The sequence below is a fragment of the Nycticebus coucang genome, chromosome 16 (genome assembly GCF_027406575.1).
Source record: "Nycticebus coucang isolate mNycCou1 chromosome 16, mNycCou1.pri, whole genome shotgun sequence".
Lineage (NCBI taxonomy): Eukaryota > Metazoa > Chordata > Mammalia > Primates > Lorisidae > Nycticebus > Nycticebus coucang.
Window position 1 is genome coordinate 90272607 of NC_069795.1, and position 16065 is coordinate 90288671.

Genomic DNA, 16065 nt, shown 5'->3' on the forward strand with positions numbered 1-16065 from the left:
TACACTTAAAAGGGTGAATGTTATTATATATAACTCATACTTCAATAAATCTGGGTTTTAAAAAAAGGAATGCCGGGCGGCGCCTGTGGCTCAGTGAGTAGGGCGCCGGCCCCATATGCTGAGGGTGGTGGGTTCAAACCCAGCCCTGGCCAAACTGCAAAAAAAAAAAAAATAGCCAGGTGTTGTGGCGGGCGCCTGTAGTCCCAGCTACTCGGGAGGCTGAGGCAAGAGAATCGCTTAAGCCCAGGAGCTGGAGGTTGCTGTGAGCCGTGTGACGCCACAGCACTCTACTGAGGGCAGTACAGTGAGACTCTGTCTCTACAAAAAAAAAAAAAAAAAAAAAGGAATGCCTTTCCTTTCTCCTTTGTGTTATTTAAAAGATGCACAGAAGGCCGGGCGTGGTGGCTCACACCTGTAATTCTAGTGCTCCTGGAGGCTGAGATGGGTAGATGGCTTGAGGTCAGGATTTCAAGACCACCCTGAGCAATAGTGAGAACATGTCTCTACTAAAAATAGAAAAACTAGCTGGGCTTGTGGTGGGCACCTGTAATTCCGACTACTTGGGAGGCGGAGGTTAAGAGTTTGATGTTGCATTCTTAGTAAAGCATCACAAAAATGGAGAAGCATGAATCCTATGTACTCAATCTTGATATGAGGACAATTAATGACAATTAAGTTTATGGGGGGGGGAAGCAGAAAGAGGGATGGAGGGAGGAGGGTGGGGCCTTAGTGTGTGTCACACTTTATGGGGGCAAGACATGATTGCAAGAGGGACTTTACCTAACAATTGCAATCAGTGTAACTGGCTTATTGTACCCTCAATGAATCCCCAACAATAAAAAAAAAAAGAGTTTGATGTTGCTGTGAGCTATGATGATGAGCTCACAGAACTCAACATAATGGCGACTGAGACTCTGTCTCAAAGGGTGCAGCGGCTTATGCTGGTAATTCCAGCTGCTCAGGAGACTGTGATGTGTACCCCTGCACTCTAGCGTGGACAAAGGAACAAGAACTTATCTCTAAAAAATAAAATTTAAACAATAAAGTAACGTACGAACAAACCAATATTTCTAATTGGTAGGCTATCATTTCTGCTACACTGGGCTGGGAGGCAAATACATATAAGTTCTTCTAGGCTTCTTGAAATCTTGAAGTTTTCTCGCAGACAGCCTATTTTCTGTGTGAGGTAGTTTCTATGGCCTAGGATTCCAGCTGGTGACCTACTGGGCAAGTCAGGTTGCAGAGAGCAGTGGAAAGCTTGGGGTTCTTGAGCCCAGGAAATCCTACCCTGAGCTGCAAGATGTTAGTAGAGAGCCAGGCTCTGGGGTACAGGATACAAAGCTGGGCTCTAATATAACCGTTACTTGCCTCACTTTGTTTTTTGTTTTTGTTTTTGGAGTCAGAGTCTCACTTTGTTACTCTCGATAGAGTGTTATGACATCACAGCTCACAGCAACCTCAAACTTTTGGGCTCAAGTAATTCTCTTGCCTCAGCCTCCTGAGTAGCTGGGACTACAGGTGCCTGCCACAATGCCCACCTATTTTTAGAGACAAGGTCTCACTCTGGCTCAGGCTGGTCTCAAACTCAGGAGCTGGGAGGCCGTGTTGGCCTCCCAGAGTGCTAGGATTACAGGCATGAGCCACCACGCCTGGCCTTGCCTCACTTTCTAAACCCTCTGTTAGTCTTTTCCCTGTTAAAGTCCCTGTCTGGAGCTTACAGCATCCTCTAACACCACCTCCCGGCATCTAGCTTCCTGTCTTTGATCCTGCCTGGTCCTCTGCATGTTACTCCATTCAAAGCCACCTCCTCCAGGAAGCTTGTCCTTACTTGGGCTTTGACGTTGGCCAAAATCTCAGTTTTGCTCTCAGTAACCCAACTTTTTTTTTTTTTTTTAACCCAACTCTTTTTTAAAAATTCTTTTTAAACTTCGCATTAATAGGAGGGTACAAACCATTAGGTTATATAGTTTACACATGACGGGTAAAATCAGAGTTGTAGTTGTGTTCTACACCCAGAGAGTGTGCCATATATCCATGCATTGTATCCACTGGTTGGGAGGATACTGAACCCCTTCTCCCCCCCTACTTCTTGAGTTTGAGATTTTTCTCTCCTGTCAGTTTATGATTGTTAATCTAGTTTCAAATTGGTATTGACTACATGTGATGCTTGTTTTTCCAATCTTGCAATACTTAGGAGAATGTTCTCCAAATCCATCCAGGTTGTTACAAATGATGGAAAAAAATAATTTTTTTTTTTTTTTGAGACAGAGTCTCACTTATGTCACCCTCAGTAGAGTGCCGTGGAGTCACAGCTCACAGCAACCTCAAACTCTTGGGTGTAAGCAATTCTCTTGCCTCAGCCTCCCAAGTAGCTGGGACTACATGCGCCCGCCACAACACCCAGCTATTTTTTGGTTGCAGTTGTCATTGCTGTTCAGCTGGCCCAGGGCCGGGTTTGAACCCACCAGCCTCAGTGCATATGGCTGGTGCTTTAACCACTGTGCTATAGGCACTAAGCCAAATGATGAAAAATTTTTATCTTTTTTAGGGATGAATAGTATTCCATGGTATACATATACCACAGTTTATCAATCCATTCATTAGTTGGTGGGTACTTGGAATAACCCAACTATTGTGTGCATCAGTTTTTTCATATGTCAAATGGAGGTCTCTCTTAGGACTTCTGGGAGTAACAGTGCTAAGTACAAAGCCTGGCATATGATAAATGCTCTATATATCTTGGTGGGGAAACTCTTCCCTCATACAGTAACCATAAGCACTTTGCACCTTTGTTTATAGCCCTAAAATAAAATGATGATGATGATGGGAGGAGCCATTCTCCTAAAGATAGGCTTCCTTTTCAGTTTTCTTTTTTTTTTTGTAGAGACAGAGTCTCACTTTATCGCCCTCAGTAGAGTGCCGTGGTGTCACACAGCTCACAGCAACCTCCAGCTCTTGGGCTTAGGTGATTCTCTTGCCTCAGCTTCCTGAGTAGCTGGGACTACAATGCCCAGCTATTTTTTGTTACAGTTTGGGCTGGGGCCAGGTTTGAACCCGCCACCCTCAGTATATGGGGCCGGCATCCTACTCATTGAGCCACAAGCACCGCCCACCTTTTCAGTTTTCAATTATTACTCATGATGATATGATAGCTGCCATGTGCTGAGGGCCAGTGAGTAAACTGGGTACCTAATATACATGAAGTCATTTAATCATCAACATGACAAGGTATGATCATCTGAATTTATAGGAATGAGAATCAGAATCTTGCCCAGGAATAGAGTTAGAAAGTGTCAGAATATCAATAAGCCTCAGTTTCCTCATGTGCAAAGTGGAGATAATAATGCTAATTCATTTGATTACTATTAAATTGTATTAAATATGGCAATGTACACAAAATATCTAGCATAGTACCTAGTACATAATAAGCGCTCAATAAATGGCAAAGATCGTAATAACAACGACCATAATAAATCCTTTGCTGGGATCATGGTCAGCCTACCCCCATGGAGCATTCCACTCTTTGTCTCAGCTGACTGACTCCTGGATGTCCTCTGAGGGAGGATATTGCTTCTCCTGTAACTTCTGAATGGAGGCAGCTTGTTTTTCCTGTGTTAGTACAGGTTCTGACCAGAAACAGCACCCTCACCCACTCAAATTGAGCAATGGGAGGTTAACAACAGAGAACACAGAAGCCAGTGTGTGTGGCTCAAAGAGGAAGGGGGTGGGAAGAATAAGTGCTTCAAACTAATTTTCCTCCCATGCTCCAGTCTCCTGTTGTGACTGTAATTGGCTGAGCCCAGCTGGAAGCCAGAGAGCAAGGGCACTCACTGATGTGGTCCATACAGGTCAGCCTGCAGGGACCTAGAGCAGCACACAGACTGCTGGGGGGCAGGGGAGTAATCAGAGGACATTCAGCATGTCCCAGTCCAGGATCCTTTGGATTCCTGAGACAAACCACATCCTCCTCATGTCCTGATCGGCCTTCCAGATTATTTGTCCAAAGACCACCTTGAGCACATATTACTTCACTGTTGAGACTCTGCCCCTTATCTCTACCACCTCTTCCACACTATTAATAATCTCTGGTCACCTCCCCTCTTTCCCTGAAGTCTTAGGATTCCATTCCAAGTCCTGCCATCAACCTGGTGACTACAAGTTCATGTGAGCAACAGTCAACATCCAAGACTGGCAGTTTCTGGGCTTCGTCACTGGTGACTTCCAGCTTCATTCCTCTCCAACTATCAGGCCTGTGGCCAAACTCAAATTCTTGTCAACACCTAGAGAAGAAACTCACCCTCTGAAATTGCAAATTCACAGATTCCAATCAAGAATTGTAAGGGTGTTAATATTTTACCCGTACTTGCAAACTAACAAGTAAGCCTGACTTAGTTTTATGGGTGCTGATAGAAAACTTAAGATTCTAGGTCAGAGATGAAGGGCAATGTATTATTCACAGCAGGAGCATCAGCCAAACTATCAGAATTTTTGTGCTGTGACCCTGAGTCCCAATTCCCATGGAGTAATGGGAAGAGGGCTAGAATGACACCCACACAATCAACTGATGAACACTAAGCTTGGAGAACCTACTGTTTTATAGTAAATTTTTACAAACAACTTGGAAGGTAGAACTAAAGTTTTCTTCCAGAACAAAGGGCGGTTTGCTTGTAGCCTTTGTAAGAAAGATAACGTCACCCGCTAGCGCACAGGAGCGCATGCTGCCCATTGTAAAAGATTCTGAATTCTAACTTCGGCATTCTCCTGTAATGGTGCAGACAGGCGGACCGCTGGTGCCCGCACCTTGGGCGGGTTCGGTCTCCGCTGAGCCGCGCGGGGGAGCTCTAGACCGCTCCTTGGCGCTCTATGGTCTTTCCTTCGCCCCGGAAGTGGTTCCACGGCTGGGGTTGGTAAGGTCGGGCCATGGTGCGGCAGAGGTTGGGAAGATGGCGTGGCGAGGCTGGGCGCATAGAGGCTGGGGCTGCGGCCAGGCATGGGCTCCGTCGGTGGGCGGCCGCAGCGGGGAGGCGCTCACTGCGGCCCTAGCCCCGCCGCGGCTGCTCGGACGCAGGTAATAGCCGCCGCGCCGGGCTTCTCATCGCTGGGTCCCTGAGCCCCAGCCTCGCATCCTCAGGGCGGAGGCTATCCGGGCCTCTCGTGCTGTCCCCAGCTCTCTCCCTTCTTCTTACCTGTCCCTTCCTCTCCCCCGTCGCCTGCGTCCAGTCCTCGCTTCTCTCTTCCCCGTCCCGGGCTGGGGCGCAGTGACCGACTCCGCCCAGTCCACCATGAGCCCGCGCTTTCTTACTGCCCATGGAAAGGGATGTGACGGGAAGGGGAACTAACTTCCGAAGGCTAATTGCGTGCCACCCTTCATAATCCTTTTTTTTTTTTTTCCACCCTTCATAATCCTAAGAGCAAACTATTGAACTCGGTTTTTAAGTGAAGCAGTTGTATAGTGGGCAGAATGGCGGAGCTGATGTTTTTCTTTTTCAATTTAATTGTAAGCCCTACGTTCCACTAGAACCGATTCTCTTTAGAGTCTGGTGAACTAAAGGAGGACGAAGTCCGTGGGAGCCTACCTTTTTGTCTCTTGCAAAGTCGTAGGAGACACTTTTTTTTTTTTTTTTTTTGAGACAGAGCCTCAAGCTGTACCCCTGGGTAGAGTGCTGTGGCATGACAGCTCACAGCAACCTCCCAACTCCTGGGCTCAAGCCATTCTCCTGTCTCCGCCTCCCAGGTAGCTGGGACTACAGGCGCCCGCCACAAGGCCCGGCTATTTTGGGGTTGCAACCGTCATTGTTGTGTGGCGGGCCCGGGCTGGATTCGAACCCGTGAGCTCTGGTGTATGTGACTGGCGCTTTAGCCACTTGAGCCACAGGCGCCGCGCCAGGAGTGACTTTTCTTTTGAAGAATTGAGACAATGGAGTTATTTGGTTTTCACATGATTTGTTAGGAAAACTACCAAGCCCCCTGAGTAGAAGCTTTGTGAAGAGTATGGTCTATCAGTTTTTGCTGATTTGTTTTTTGTATTAGAATAATTCAGTTCTAAATTGAGAAAGGAGAGAAATCCCTTAACTGTCCAAGAATCTGATGTGTATTTTGGCTTTGAAATTTATTCTTCATCTTTCAGTCACAGTTTCAACTCTTCCATTTTCTGACTCTTGTTAGATGGGTTGTACAAATCCACTTGAAATGAATCTTAATCCACGAGGTTAGCTGGTGGTAAATAATTGAGGCTCAGTATGGTGTAGCTGTTGCCTATTTTTAAGTCACCTGAGTGTTTGTAGAATATATTTTCCAGGCTCCACCCCAGTCTTAGCAAATCAGAGTTAGGAGAAGAGTGGAAGAACCTGTATTTCTAATAAGCATTTGAAGTGAATTTTATCAGAGATTTGAAAAACTTACATACATTGTATCTTAACAATAAACTCTCATGAAGCAGCAGGAGTAATCTTACCTGGAAAATGGAGAAGGCAGAGGTCAGGTGAAAGTGATGATGGAGTTCAGTAGTCTTGATTCCATTGTTTACTTCAAATGCCATTTGAAATTGCATGGTTTAAGGGGGTAGAAAAGGTTAATACTGTGTGTCTCTTAGGAAGCAATAGGTGTGCTAAATATTTAAAGTTTGTGTAAACATCTGTACTGATTTTAGGGGAAGCAGAAGAAAACTAAATTGGTTAATGAGAAGCCTACAGTAAAAATTGGGCGTGAAGATCTTTTGAAACAACAAATGAAGAAGAAGATTAGTATCTAATTTTCCAAAAGCTTACCATTTATGTGGAAAGTTTGAAAATGACATTTTTGTAGTGGTTACATAGAAAAATATGCATTACAAGAGAATGTAGATAAGCCTGAAAAAGTGTTTGTTTCCATTATCTTTGGAAATAAGCACTTAATAAGGAAACATTATTAGGTCTGTTTTAACTTCCAGTGGCAGAGGAATGACCCAATCTCTGAGTTTAGCACTCTAAGTGGTGATACAAAGGTCCACAAGCCAAGAATAGTTTATGATTTTAAAAGGTTATAAAACAAAAAGTAATATGTGACGGATTTTAGTATTCCACAAAGACTGAAATACCTCCTATCTGACCTTTTACAGAAAAAGAAAAAAATTTAGAGTCTTCAGAAACTTTTATCAAGCTTCTGACAACACTTCTGTAAAATATGGTTTAGGCTTGAAAGTAGAAACGTGCACAATTTACTAACTGTGTGAACCTATCCAAGAGAAAAAAACAGTTGATTACAGCACTCAACACAGAGCCTAAAATTTTTAGAGTGAGATGGCGATATCTTTTGGTAAGATACTTGAAAAATTATTAAATTGAGTGTATTAAATTATTTTTCTCTTTAACTCCCCATCTATTAAGATGGGTTTCAAGAAAATGATTCTGGCATGCAAGAGTTCATGTAGAATCCCCCTGCCCACCCCCCCACCAGATATATCTTTATGTGGAATGAATGTAATCATTTGTGCTCAGACATATTTTTGTCTCCTTTTGATCATTAGGCCATTTCTGCTCAACTTGTTCATAGTAAGTACGAATCTTTAGTAACATAGATTTAGTGCTAGCCTGTATATTTAATTTGCATTGTCATCTCATACTCTTAAAAACAGTTCACAAGAGTGTAATTATCTTCCATTAAGTCAAAAATATATGGACATGACTTTTTCAGAGTTATAGGATCATATTTAACTGAACCATAGCTGTGCGGCTAGTGGCATATTCAGTTAAATATAATCCTATAACTCAAGTGGTCATGAGATCTTCCTACTTCTAACACTGTAGGTTGCTTTCACAAATCACTAGTTATTGGGTGAAGGACCAAAGCAGCAGAGCTAAAGGTCAGGGCTGCCCTGTGTGTTGATTTATGCCTTAAGGGACTCTCCCCATCCCCATCCATTTTATTGTGTAGCTTCACTTTTCCTAGTTTATTTCAGGTAAGATATTTTTCAATCTTACATACCTGTGTAAATGGGTAGAGCCAAATAACCTAAACAGTAAATAAGATTTCAGACATTTATAATTAGAGACATCGTATTTTTCCTGGTCTGGCTGGCATTTTAAGAAAATTAATACTTAAACTCCCTAAAGAGAGAGAATGTACCTTATAATATATAATCAATGTACTTACTACATCTAAAAGCATCCTTATGCCAACAGGAAACCTAACTCTAACTGATAGAAGCAATTAGGGAATTTGTTGGCTTATGCAATTGAAAAGTCTGGTGGAGAGACTGGCTTTTTTGCAGGTTTTGGCCGGGGCTGGGTTTGAACCCACCACCTCCGGCATATGGGGCCGGCGCCCCACCCCTTTGAGCCACAGGTGCCACCCGGGACTGGCTTTTTTACTGATAGATAATCCAGTGTCTCTAATTGTCCCCATACCCTGTTTTCTCCCGGGCTTCTTTCTGCTTCCTAAATGTTGGTTTTATTCTCTCAGCATGGTATCTCCTTGTGCTTGTAAGATGGTTGCCATCAGCTTTGGGGGCTATGTATTTTTAGGTTCAAATTTGGCAGATAAAGTTTTCTTCAGTATCATAAAATCTTGAAATTGAATTTCCGTGGACCAGATTGGCCTAATTTGGGACTAGTGTTCATCCTGAATCCCTTGATGTTGCCAGGGAATGAGTTGTGTAGGTTGGTTTAAGCCAGTCATGAGCTTGGTGTGCCTCCCCAAACAGAATGGCTGAAAATTCCAAGATATAGTTTGGAGAAGGAAAGAGGGAATTGTGTACTGGGAGTCAGCCCTAGTGAAACGTTTGTATTGGAATTCCTTGTCATGTTACCTAGTTAGCATAAATCTGTAGCTAACAAACTGTTCTAATTTAAGTCAAAGTATTGTTGGAAGAGTGGGAAATCAGATTCTATGCAAAGCTGTTCATGAATCAGCTATTTGGGCATCATCTAGGACGGGTTTGGCAAACTTATTTTCTAATGGCTGGATGGAAAATGGGACCGCACATAGTCTCTGCTTATGTTCTTTTCTTTTTTTTTTTTGTAGAGACAGAGTCTTACTTTATGGCCCTCGGTAGAGTGCCATGGCATCACTCAGCTCACAGCAACCTCCAACTCCTGGGCTTAAGCGATTCTCTAGCCTCAGCCTCCCGAGTAGCTGGGACTACAGGTGCCTGCCACAACGCCCGGCTATATATATATATATATATATATATATATATATTTTTTTTTTTTTTTTTTTTTGGTTGCAGTTCAGCCAGGGCCGGGTTTGAACCTGCCACCCTCCGTATATGGGGCCGGCGCCTTACGGACTGAGCCATAGGCGCTGCCCCTATGTTCTTTTCTTTTTAAACAACTCTTTAAAAATGTAAAAACTGTTCTTAACCCTAGGGTCAAATCCACCCTTCAGGCCATAGTTTTCCAACCCCTATGTTAGAAGCTTCTTTAGAAATGCAGAATCTCAAACTTAAAATCCTGCCCCTGGCCTTCTAAATTAGAATCTGGATTTTTTTTCTTTTTTTTTTTTTGGTAGACACAGAGTCTCACTTTATTGCCCTCAGTAGAGTGCTGTGTAGTCACACAGCTCACAGCAACCTCCAATTCCTGGGCTTAGGCAATTCTCTTGTCTCAGCCTCCCGAGTAGCTGGGACTACAGGCGCCCACCACAATGCCTGGCTATTTTTTTGTTCTGTTTGGCCAGGGCCACGTTTGAACCCGCCACCCTTGGTGTATGGGGCCGGTGCCCTACCCACTGAGCCACAGGCGGCTCCTCCACCCTTTTTTTTTTTTTGAGACAGAGCCTCAAGCTGTCGCCCTGGGTAGAGTGCAGTGGCAGCACAGCCCACCGCAACCTCCAACTCCTGGGCTTAAGTGATTCTCTTGCCTCAGCCTCTCAAGTAGCTGGGACTACAGGCGCCTGCCACAACACCTGGCTATTTTTTGATTGTAGTTGTCATTGTTGTTTGGTGGACCTGGGCTGGATTCGAACCCTCCAGCTCTGTTGTATGTGGCTGGCGCCTTCACCCCTTGAGCTACAAGCGCTGAGCCTAGAATCCGGATTTTAACGAGATCCCCAGGTGACTAAAGTTTTCCCCAAACCTGGGTGGTTCTCCATCCTGGCTGCACCTGGAGAACTCATAATACTGAGGGTTTGGTTCCACTTGTGGGCATTCAAATTTAATTGATACGAGGTGGAGCATTGGAATAGTATTTTTAAGATCTCACCAGGCAATACTATTATATAGCCAGTATTGAAAATTAACTACTCAAGACTAAGCTTTCAGAATCGTAACTGTCTGTCATAACTGCTGTGGTAAATTAAAAAAAATGGCCACAGGCCAGGCACGGTGGCTCACATCTGTAATCCTAGCACTCTGGGAGGCTGAGGCAGGTGGATTGCTTGAGCTCACAAGTTCAAGATCAGCCTGAGCAAGTGAGACCCTGTCTCTAAAAATAGCCAAGGATTGTGGTGGGAGCCTATAGTCCCAGCAGTAAAGAAGGCTGAGGCAAGAGGATTGCTTCAGCCCAAGAGTTTGAGGTTGCTGTGAGCAACAATGCCATAGTACTCTACTGAGGATGACAAAATGAGACTTTGTCTCAAAAACAACAACAACAAAAAAAAAAACATGGCCACAATATTTTATAGCTTCTCTCATTAGAGTTGGAATTGATTTCTCTATACCTTGAAGCTGGGTTGGCTTGTAACTTGCTTTGACCAGTTACCATGTGACAGAAATAATGTGTGAGGTCCAGAGTCTGAGTTTTAAAAAGCTTCATAGCTTTTGGCTGTTGGAACACTCCCTGTGCCACAGTAGAGGCTCTTGCTAGACTACTGAATACTGAGACTGCCATTAAGACTCCAAGTTCAGGAGGGAGGCCATCTTAGACTCTCCCAATCCAGTCAGATCACTGGCTGCATGAGTGACCCAACTGAGGACTACTACCCTACAAAATCATGAGAAACAGTGACTTACTGTTTTAAGCCAGTGTGTTTTAGACTGGCTCCTTATGCAGTAATAAATAAGACAACTGGGAAATCTGCTACCAAATCAGGATCTGCTGACCAAAGAAAGATCTATGCTGTCTCTGCCATTCTCTCTTCTTGTATAGATAGGGCCTTGCTCTACCACTAATGCTGGAGTGTAGTACTGTCATCATAACTCACTGTAACCTTGAACTCCTAGGCTCAAGTGATCCTCCCACCTCAACTTCCTGAGGAGCCAGGACTATAGATGCCTGCTACCACATCCAGCCAATTTTTAAAAATTTTATAGAGACACAGTGTTGCCTACGTTGGTCTCAAACTCCTGGCCTCAAGTCATCCTCCTGTTGGGGCCTCTCAAAGCACTGGAAGGTGCGAAGCACTCCTCCAGGCCTCCACCATTATTTTCACTAGCAAAATTGATGCCTCATATCTTCTTAGTAAATTCAGTTCTGAATTTAAGTATTGTGCTACAGTAGCTGGTTAGCACAGCCTGGTAACATTTGGAACTTGACTACAGGGAGGCTTCAGAACTAGTTTTTGGCTTTCTAATCTCTGCAACATATGAATGCACCCCTGGCATAAGTTCAGCGAGCCAAGACAGAATATCTAATTTTTTTTTTGTTTTTTCCTGCAGTTTTTGGCCGGGGCTGGGTTTGAACCTGCCACCTCCGGTATATGGGACCGACGTCCTACTCCTTTGAGCTATAGGCACTGCCTTGTAGCTAATTCTTTCTAACAAGTTCTCTTATGTCCAAATATAATTCCCCAAAGGGGCATACCTCAACAACATGGTGGAATTTGGTTCTGGACCACCACAGGCAAGTGAGTCACACAAATTTTTTGGCTTCTCAGTGCATATAAAAGTTATATTTAGGCTGGGCTTGGTGGCTCACACCTATAATCCTAGCACTCTGGGAGGCTGGGGGGATGGATTGCCTGATTTCAGGAGTTTGAGACCAGCCTGAGCAAAAGTGAGACCCCTGTTTCTAAAAAATAGTTGGGTGTTGTGGCAGGTGCCTGTAGTTCTAGCTACTTGGGATGCTGAGACAAGAGCATCATTTGAGCCAAGAGTTTGCGGTTGCTGTGAGCTATGACGCTGTAGCACTCTACCCAGGGTGCCAAGTGAGACTCTGTCTCAAAAACAAAAAAAAGTTATATTTATACTATACTGTAGTCTATAAAGAGTGCAATAGTAATATGTCTAAAACAATTCCTGCACATTAAATTTACTTTATTGCTGGCTTGGCGCCTGTAGCACAGTGGTTACGGCACCAGCCACACACACCAAAGGTGGCGGGTTCAAACCCAGCCTGGGCCAGCTAAAACAACAATGACAGCTGCAACAAAAAATAGCCAGGCAAGGGCGGCACCTGTGGCTCAAAGGAGTAGGGCCCCGGCCCCATATGCCGGAGGTGGAGGGTTCAAACCCTTCCTGGCCAAAAACTGCCAAAAAAACCCAGGCATTGTGGCGGGCGCCTGTCCCAGCTACTTGGAAGGCTGAGGCAAGAGAATTGCTTAAGCCCAAGAGTTTGAGGTTGCTGTGAACTGTGATGCTACAGCACTCTACTGAGGGTAACATAGTGAGACTCTGTCTTAAAAAAAAAAACAATAAAAAACATTGTTGCTAAAAAAAGCATAGTAATGGTCACCTGAGCCTTAAGTTAGTCATAATCTTTTTGTTGGTAGAGGGTCTTGCCTCTATATTGATGGCTGCTAACTCTTCAGTGGTTGCTGAAGGTTGGAGTGGGTGTGGTGTATTTTTTTTTTTATTAAATCATAGCTGTGTACATTAATGTAATCATGGGACACCATACACTGGTTTTATATATTTGACATATTTTCATCAACATAGCCTTCATGGCATTTTCTCAGTTATTGTGTTACGACAATTATATTCTGTATTTACTAAGTTTCACATGCACCCTTGTAAGATGCACCATAGGTGTGATCCCACCAATCACCTTCCCTCCACCCATTCTCCCCCTTCCCTCTCCCCCTTCCCCATATTCTTAGATTATAACTGGGTTATAGCTTTCATATGAAAGCCATAAATTAGTTTCATAGTAGGGCTGAGTACATTGGATGCTTTTTCTTCCATTCCTGAGAATGGAAGAAATACTAAGAAGAGTATGTTCCAGCTCCATCCATGTAAACATGAAAGAGGTAAAGTCTCCATCTTTCTTTAAGGCTGCATAATATTCCATGGTGTACATATACCACAATTTATTAATCCATTTGTGGATTGATGGGCACTTGGGCTTTTTCCATGACTTATCAATTATGAGTTGGGCTACAATAAACATTCTGGTACAAATATCTTTGTTATAATGTGATTTTTGGTCTTCTGGGTATATACCTAGTAGAGAAATTATAGGATTGAATGGCAGATCTGTTTTTTGATCTCTAAGTGTTCTCCAAACATCTTTCCAAAAGGAATGTATAATTTGCATTCCCACCAGCAGTGTAGAAGTGTTCCCTTTTCTCCACATCCACACCAACATCTCTGGTCTTGGGATTTTGTGATATGGGCTAATCTTACTGGAGTAAGATGATATCTCAAAGTAGTTTTGATTTGCATTTCTCTGATGATTAAAGATGATAAGTAATTTTTCGTGTGTCTGTAGGCCGCGCACCTCTCTTCTTCAGAGAAGTTTCTCTTCAAGTCCCTTGCCCAGCCTGTGATGGGATCACTTGTTCTTTTCTTGCTTATACGTTTGAGTTCTCTGTGGATTCTGGTTATTAAACCTTTGTCAGAGACATAACCTGCAAATATCTTCTCCCATTCTGAGGGCTGTCTGCTTGCTTTACTTACTGTGTTCTTGGCTGTGCAGAAGCTTTTTAGTTTGATCAGGTCCCAGTAGTATATTTTTGAAGCTGCTTCAATTGCCCAGGAGGTCCTCCTCATAAAATACTCTCCCAGACCAATTTCTTCAAGAGTTTTCCCTGCACTCTCTTCTAGTATTTTTATAGTTTCATGTCTTAAGTTTAAATCTTTAATCCAGTGAGAGTCTATCTTAGTTCATGGTGAAAGGTGTGGGTCCAGTTTCAGTCTTCTGCAGGTCGCCAGCCAGTTCACCCAGCACCATTTGTTAAATAGGGAATCTTTTCCCCACTGAATGTTTTTAATTGGCAAAGATCAAATAATGGTAAGTAGCTGGGTTCATCTCTTGATTCTCTATTCTGTTCCATACATCTACCTCTGTTTTTGTGCCAGTACCATACTGTTTTGATCACTATCGATTTATGGTATAGTCTGAGTTCCAGTAGCATGATTCCTCCTGCTTTGTTTTTATTTCTGAGTTACGTCTTGGCTATTCAAGGTTTTTTATGATTCCATATAAAACAAAGTATTATTTTTTCAAGATCTTTAAAGTATGACAGTGGAGCTTAGTAGGGATTGCATTAAAATTGTATATTGCTTTGGGTAGTATGGACATTTTAACAATGTTGATTCTTCCCAGCCATGAGCATGGTATGTTTTTCCATTTGTTAACATTTTCAGCTATTTCTTAGAGTTTCATAGTTCTCTTTATAGAGATCTTTCACATCCTTTGTTAGATAAATTCCCAACTATTTCATCTTCTTTGGCACTACTGTGAATGGAATAGAGTCCTTAACTGTTTTTTCAGCTTGACTATTGTTGGTATATATAAAGGCTACCGATTTATGAATGTTAATTTTGTAACCTGAGCTGCTGCTGTATTCCTTGATCTTTTTTTTTTTTTTTTTTGTAGAGACCAAGTCTCACTTTACTGCCCTCGGTAGAGTGGCATGATGTCACACGGCTCACAGCAACCTCCAAGCTTTTGGGCTTACGTGATTCTCTTGCCTCAGCCTCCCGAGCAGCTGGGACTATAGGCGCCCGCCACAACGCCCTGCTATTTTTTGGTTGCAGTTTGGCCGAGGCCGGGTTTGAACCCGCTACCCTTGGTATATGGGGCCAGCGCCCTACTCAGTGAGCCACAGGTGCCACCCTCCTTGATCACTTCTAAGAGTTTTGTAGTAGACTGCCTGGCATTTTCCAGATATACGATCATATCATCTGTGAAAAGCGAAAGTTTGATCTTTTCTGACCCTATATGGATACCCTTGATCGCCTTTTCTTTCCTAATTGCGATGGCTAGAACTTCCATTACAATGTTAAAGAGCAATGGAGACAATGGGCAGCCTTGTCTGGTTCCTGATCTGAGTGGAAATGATTTCAATTTAACTCCATTCAATACAATATTGGCTGTGGGTTTGCTGTAGATGGCCTCTATCAGTTTAAGAAATGTCTCTTCTATACCAGTTTTCTTAAGTGTTCTGATCATGAAGGGATGCTGGATATTATCACAAGCTTTTTCTGTATCGATTGAGAGAATCATATGGTCTTTGTTTTTTAATTTGTTTATGTGCTGAATTATATTTATAGATTTACGTATATTGAACCAACCTTTAGACCCTGGGATAAAACTGACTTGGTCATGATGTATAATTTGTTTGATGTGTTGCTGGATTCTGTTTGTTAGGATCTTGTTGAATATTTTTGCATCTATATTCATTAGTGATGTTGGTCTATAATTTTCTTTTCTTGTTGGGTCTTTTCCTGGTTTGGGGATCAGGGTGATGTTTGCTTCATAGAACGTGTTGAGTAGTCTTCCATCTTTTTCTATATTTTGGAACAAGTTGAGTATTATAGGTACTAGTTCCTCTTTAAAGGTTTGGTAGAATTCTGACGTGAAGCCATCTGGTCCCGGGCTTTTCTTTTTAGGGAGATTTTGTATGGTTGATGCTATTTCAGAACTTGACATAGGACTGTTCAACATTTCCACTTGATTCTGGCTAAGTCTTGGAAGGTGACCTGCTTCCAAGTATTGGTCAATTTCCTTCAGATTTTCATATTTCTGAGAATAAAGTTTCTTGTAATATTCATTAAGGATTTTTTGAATTTCTGAGGAGTCTGTTGTTTTTTCGTCTTTGTTGTTTCTGATTGATGAAATTAGAGATTTTACTCTTTTTTCCTGGTTAGGTTAGCCAAAGGTTTATCTATTTTATTGACCTTTTAAAAAAACCAACTTTTTGATTTATTGATCTGTTGTATAATTCTTTTGTTTTCAATTTCATTCAATTCTGCTCTAATTTTATTTC

The 16065-nt window shown here is 42.8% G+C and overlaps 1 protein-coding gene across 1 annotated transcript in view; it reads left to right on the top strand.

Annotated features, from left to right (window-relative positions):
• Nucleotides 1-4888: 4888 nt before the first annotated feature.
• PARL (presenilin associated rhomboid like) overlaps nucleotides 4889-16065 on the top strand; it is a 60715-nt gene continuing 49538 nt past the window's right edge. The window contains exon 1 of the mRNA XM_053565123.1: nucleotides 4889-5068. Within this exon, the coding sequence (XP_053421098.1) occupies nucleotides 4944-5068 (125 nt within the window). The 5' untranslated portion in view covers nucleotides 4889-4943. The remainder of the gene's footprint in view (nucleotides 5069-16065) is intronic.